The following is a 6,977-nucleotide window of genomic DNA, read 5'->3' on the forward strand; positions in this document are numbered from 1 at the left end:
GATTAAAAAAATTATTGGTATTAAACTGGTTTTTAATAAATAGTTTTTAAATTGGTATAGAAAAATAAATAATTCCTGAAACAATTAATTTTGCATAGAAAAAAAAATATAAAAACAATTATATACTAAGTTAATCAGGAAATCAATTTCTTAAAGAAATAAAATAAAGAAATCGTTAAACAATAAAATTTGTATACAAAAATTAAAAACAAAATAAAAAGGTTTACAAATATTGGAACAATAATATACTAATTCAAACAATAGGATTATTTTCAATTACAATAAATAAAATTTTGGTGCATATATTTTATAGTCAATTTTTTTTCTTCAATTACAATCAATACCAACTTCTATTAGTCTAGATTGTAGGTAATTTTAATTCAAAGTATATAAATATTTTATTTCACCATATGAAAATTTTGAAAATCAATTAACAATAAAATTATATCATTAAAATCATAATATGAGTTGTATGAAAAATTATTTCTTATTTACAATTTTTTTATTTAGATAAAAAATAATACATAAATCAACTTTCATATATCAATATTTATCTTTACTTAAATTTAACTTTTTAATAATTTTATGTCAAAGATATTTAGGTAAATAATAAATAATACAATTATTTTTTTCTAAAAAACATCACATCATTCATATAAAATTATAAAACACTCATTTTCTATAAATTATAAAATAAAACTTTTCAATCACTTTCGATTCATTTTTTTCCCTTTTTATTCTATTTTTTTTTCCAAAAAAAACTTAAGAACAAATAAAGTATCTCTATATATGTATATTAAGACAAAAACATAGTAGTTGAAATTATATCTAGAACAACTACAAATAAATATATATATATATATATATATATATATCATTTAATTTTATTGTTTATATTGAGTTGTTTGATTTTTTTAGTGGTTAAAAATCGTATCATAATCTAGTGATATATAAAAATATGAGATATTATGACAATTATAATTTATGCATATTACTTTCCACCTCTACTAAATGAGAGCAAATCTTTAAAAACATAAATCATTCTCTAACATTTTATTTATTTTAGATTTTCTTCTTCTTTAATTGATTGTGTTATTGCAATAACAAAAATCACATTCAGTACAATAAAATATTCAAAAAAAAAATTGTAAACTATTTTTTATCTGTTCAAATTTCTAGAAATACTCAAAACAAAAGTTTTATTATACGTTTAGTTTCTTCAATCTCACATTTATAAAAGAAACTCAAAATAATTAATTTTTTTAGTTAATACCGTTAAGTGCACCTATCTCATCTATAAAACACTAAAGTATCTTTTATTAAAATATGATAAAAAAACAGTAACGTCAAAAAATAAGAAATAGTAGGTGAGAATAATTTTATCAAATAAAGTAAAATAAGTTGAAATTTAGTTACACTTAAAGATAATGATATACATCAAGTTATTTTTAATTTTATCGCTGGGATTACATTTTTATATTTTATTTTATGTTTATATCTTCAATAAATAATTCTTAAAAAAGATTCTAAAACTTATATTCAAACTGAAGTGATGAATATTTTTGTAATATGGTCTATGGAGGGTATAATTGTAAAAGAAAAAGTGGTACCTTTTGTAATTATTGCAATGAGCTAAAAGTCGTAAGAAAACAACGACAAGACAGATAACGAGCCAATGGGACTAATTATCTAATTTAATAGTTAAATTGTTTATTTAATCCACAATTTTCAACAATTTATTTTTTATCTTATATTTTAGTCTTTATTCATATAAGAATTAAAAAGTGAAAAATTAGATATAAAGTGTAGAGAAATTAAAATGTCATAAAAAAAATAATAATGTTAATACTTAATTAAATATTTTTTTGTTCAATTATCGTCATTTTTCATGTTAAAAAATGACAACATGTAACAAAAAGCTATAAAAAAGAACAAGACAAAATAGAAAAGATGCAATTTTAAAAAAAATCAATATTTTTAAAACCTTTCTTGACATCGATTGGTTAGAAATTTAATAAATTGATATCATATGTGAAAATTGAAACCATTAGTAATAAAATAAAAAACCATGAAATTGATAATAAATTTAAAACAAAAATATTCACGTGATGTGAAAATCGAAAACTTAATCCTTTTAACATGAAATTATTAGATTAGTCTCAATATAATTTCATATTACTCATACTCATCCCATAACCCACCAAAACACCTTTTAAAACAAAACTTACTAAATTTGATATTTAAATAAATAAAAAAGTAAAGATGAAGTTTAATATGATGATTGTTTTTTTGCCCTCATCTTTGGACAGAAACGAGTTCTTGTGTCAACGCAGTTCTCCATTTATCCATCTTCGTGCATCACTGCACCTTTCCCTTTCGCTCTTCACGTGCTGGCTCTTGGTGCCCAACATCTCCTGCATCTCAACCTCAATCATTTTGAGCCAATTTTTCTTAGCCATTCCCACCAAATTTCACACTTTTGCCCCACTATCTCCTCCTCATATAACCCCCCTTTCCTCAACCCACAACTCACCACTCTCAACTTTCCAACCCAAATCTTAACGCATTACTTTTCTCCTTCTATTTTACACCCTTCACCCTTTCCTCACGCTAAAAGGACTGTTCATCCGTACATCATTTATACCTTATCTTTATTCTATTAATTCCCAAACCATCTCAACCACTTCTTTCATTCTCCACTTCTTCCAAACCTCACACCCACACCTAAAGACTTCTACTTCTACTTCTACTTCTAGTACTACCTCTTTCTCACACAACACCCTATGGAGGAACTAATCATGTCTCCTTCCTCATCCTCCTCTTTGGTCTCTCAACCCCAAGAAAACCCAATCCCAACACCATCCCTTCAACAAAAACTTCAATTTCTCCTCCAAAGCCAACCCGATTGGTGGGTCTACGCCATTTTCTGGCAGGCTTCACACGACGACAATGGCAACCTTTACCTGTCCTTCGGAGAAGGTCATTTCCAAGGCACCAAAGAAACTTCTCCAAAATTCCCAACCCCCATTTCCACCAAGAAATTCACCAAAACCCCCACAACAGAAAACATCAACGACGCCGAGTGGTTCTACGTCATGTCGTTGACTCGAACATTTACCGTCACCAATTCTTCTTCTTCAACCCCTCCCACTCCTTCTTCACTCCTTGGCAAGTCTTTTGCTTTGGGATCCGTGCTGTGGCTGAACAACAAGCAGGAGCTCCAATTCTACAAGTGCGACAGATCCAACGAGGCCCACTTGCACGGGATCCAAACGTTGATCTCCATCCCCACACAAGACGGCGTCGTCGAAATGGGATCCTACGACAGCATCAAACAAAACTGGAACCTCGTCCAGCACGTGAAGTCCCTCTTCCAACCCCTCCCAGATCCGCTTCCCGTTCAAGTCCTCAACGACAATACCATCTCCTTCGCTGACATCGGCATCGTCGCCGGAATCCAAGAAACCAAAAAGCGAAAACAAGCCCAAACACCACCCAACAACAAAAAAGACATCTACGTAGACTCCGAACACTCTGATTCGGATTGTCCAATGTTGCCAACCACCACAACCCCGACAGCCTCGGAGCCCAAAAAACGAGGCAGAAAACCTGTTATCGGCCGCGAGACACCAATGAACCACGTGGAGGCTGAGCGGCAACGGAGAGAGAAGCTGAACCACCGCTTCTACGCGCTACGCGCGGTAGTTCCGAACGTTTCGAGGATGGACAAGGCTTCGTTGCTATCCGATGCTGTCACTTACATCAACGAGCTCAAAGCGAAGATTGAGTACTTGGAATCGCAGCAACAACGAGAAGGTAACAAAAGGGTCAAGACAGAAATGATGGATACCATGGATAATCAGAGCACCACCACCTCCACCATCGTAGACCAAAGTAGGCCTGGTGCTGGAGGCCCGGGCCCATTTGGTCTCGAGATCGATGTGAAGATCATGGGGCCCGATGCCATGGTGAGGGTGCAATCCGAAAATGCGAACCACCCCGGGGCGAGGCTAATGGGTGCATTGAGAGACCTAGAGTTTCAGGTTCATCATGCTAGCATGTCGTGCGTTAACGATCTCATGCTTCAGGACGTGGTGATTAATGTCCCTAATGGAATGAGGAGCGAAGAGGGTCTTAAATCTGCCATTCTCATGAGGTTGGATCAGTGACAGTGGCCAGATTGTTACCGTAAGGATAGTAGCTGTAACTGTAAGATGTTGCTGTTCATAGTATAGTTGGTTCTTGGTGTACGTTATAATAATGATTAACGCTTTAGATTAAAAGAAAGTTATCTTCTTCTTTTTTTGTCGTGCGTGGTGCTTGATGACGGTGGGGTTGCCTCCAACCTTCAATTATGTGTTTTGGATGCTGACCGGGGAATCTAAGAAGCCTGTCGTTTATGTCAACCACTGTGTTTTGTATATATATCCTTTTGGAATTTGAAGTTCAAGACAAAGATTAGTAGAAATGTGGTCACAATCTTGTTTATGATTTCTCAAAATCCTGATACTAGATGGCATATGGAAATAAAAATAAATAAATACAAACATCAGCTTACTATAATTTCATTATATATATATATATATATATATATATATTACAAGTCATGTTATAGATTGTGTTAGAATAAATAAAATATATTTTATTAAAATTTTGCTGAAATGTCAAATTTTGATAATTATGTAATTTTCTTAAATATTATATTAAAACTTTATAATTAAAGGTTATAATAAAGAATAACTTACAATAACATTTCATGAAATTTTCTCAAATTATACTGATTCTTGAAAATTCTCTACTAACCGCTCACATTTGTTTTAAAAAAAATACTAAATTGTTATCATTTTCATATTATATATATATATATATATATATATATATATATATATATATATATATTACCTGTATAGACAAAAGAGTCTACACTGATTTTACAATTGTTGACATGGCGGTGATCTTCTCGCTCCTTCTTTCAAGTCTTTTTTCTCAAATGTTGGTGTTCGGTCGGGGTTGACCTGGAAAGGGTATTCTGACGATCAAGTAAGTACTTTGTGTAAAGAATGTATATTCGTGTACTGATTAAAGTGTACCTTTGCAAAGGATTTAGTTATAGTGTTGGTCATGAACCCTTGTTGTGATGGACTGAATATCAATTGTTCATTGATGTGTGTTGTGATCCCTGATTTGTAGAAAGATATATTGATATATAGGTGTGTTGGTACATTTGAATAATATCTCTAGGTTAATTAGTATTAGCTGATTTGTCAAAAATATTTCCAACAAGACATAAATGTGACTCAGAAAGAGTTTTGTAACTATCATTGTCGTCATTTATTAAGTGTTTTAAGTATCCTTGGTGAGGTCGATCGGTCACCAAACCGAATTACTGGCTTATCTAGTCATTACCGTCATTTATTAATTGCTTTAGATAAGTTAGTCTCATGACTGATTATATATAATATATATATCCTTTGATTATTAAAAACATAATATATCTATTCTATTTTTATATTATAGAAAATTAATTTAATCAAAAATAAATTTTGGGTGTCTAAAACTATTTTTATAAATTTAAACAAATTCTCTTTTTAGCCATGAACTCTTCAAATTTGCTTAATATAAGATTACATATGTCCAAACTGAGTGTTATATATGCACGTGAGACATAATGGAAAGAAAGTAATTCTTTAATTCAGTATAGGGAGTTGCTACAACCCACAATTGAATTGTATAATGTTACGTATGTGTTGGATAACATTATTTTATTATTCGTAAATACTTGAAAAAAGAATGTTACTGACATGCTTGCAGTACTCTCCCGTCGATTGGTTTGTGTTTTAGCTTTTTGTTCAGGTTATTTATTTCACTTTAGGTTTTGCAGCAAATTTGCTTCAGTTATTGTTTTATCTTGTTTTCTTCTTAAACTATTTTTTAAAAGCAATTAGAAATTTTTAATTTAAAATTTACGAAATTAAGGTCACAAAGCATAAACTATTGGTATTCTTCTTAAAGAATTGGTGTATTTTATACATTTACAAACAGAATCAACTTACAGTTTTTATCTTTTCTTTTTTATCGGTAACGAATAGAAAAATTATGTAAAGGTTTATTAGTCAATGTATTATTTTATTTAAAATGTCAATAATCTAAAAGTATTATTTACTATTTTAAAATTTATGAATATATTAATTATTTTTTAATTTTATCTAAAATATATGTGTGCTTAGTGAAACATATAAAAAACGCAATAAAATTGGAAATAAAATTAATCAAATATATGATTACTTAAAATTAATCAAACAATTTATGAAGATGTCAATAATTAATCTTTTCTAGGGTTTTCTTGTTATACATGTTGAGACTTTCCTTGAAAAAATTATAATTTTCCTCATTGTAATTTTCTTATCAACGTTGCCCATTCAAATTCTCAACTCGAAACTCCAGTCTTGGATATACGATGTTCCCATGTCACGTGGAAAACCTCGATTTGGCCGGTTGCGTCATTTCCGTGTTCATATTAAAACAACAATCAAAACATGCATTTGGTAGAGTTCCTTATTATTATTTATCTATCTTTTTCTTAAAGTTGTGGTGAACTTTGAACACTGAATTGAGATTAAGATAGGTTATTATTCAAATTTTAGGTCAGATTCTGTATTAATAATTTTGTTTTAAGGGGTATTTGTGAAGTTTATGGAGATTATAGTATTCGGTGAAAGATCTTGGCAGAACCCCCTCAATACACTACGGTATAATCTATATTCTTGAACACTATTAATATTATTTTATCTTTCTTATATAAAACAATTATTGAAAATCAATACATAATGGATCGTAAATTATCCTTGAGCCATGCTATCTATATAAGGACATGGAAATAAAAACGAAAAATATTGTTATAAAAATAGAACTAATATATAGGATCATACAAGTTAATGCCTCTTAGTGCAAACTTCCATCTACCTGCTTTTGGTTCG

The 6,977-nt window shown here is 30.3% G+C and overlaps 1 protein-coding gene across 1 annotated transcript; it reads left to right on the forward strand.

Moving 5' to 3' along the window:
* Window positions 1-2,148: 2,148 nt before the first annotated feature.
* LOC137818565 (transcription factor bHLH14) lies at window positions 2,149-4,468 on the forward strand. The gene has a single exon (XM_068622063.2). The coding sequence runs from the start codon at window positions 2,784-2,786 to the stop codon at window positions 4,167-4,169; it is 1,386 nt and encodes a 461-aa protein (XP_068478164.2). The 5' UTR covers window positions 2,149-2,783; the 3' UTR covers window positions 4,170-4,468.
* Window positions 4,469-6,977: the final 2,509 nt, after the last annotated feature.

This window comes from Phaseolus vulgaris, chromosome 10, assembly GCF_051622355.1.
Source record: "Phaseolus vulgaris cultivar YP4 chromosome 10, ASM5162235v1, whole genome shotgun sequence".
Lineage (NCBI taxonomy): Eukaryota > Viridiplantae > Streptophyta > Magnoliopsida > Fabales > Fabaceae > Phaseolus > Phaseolus vulgaris.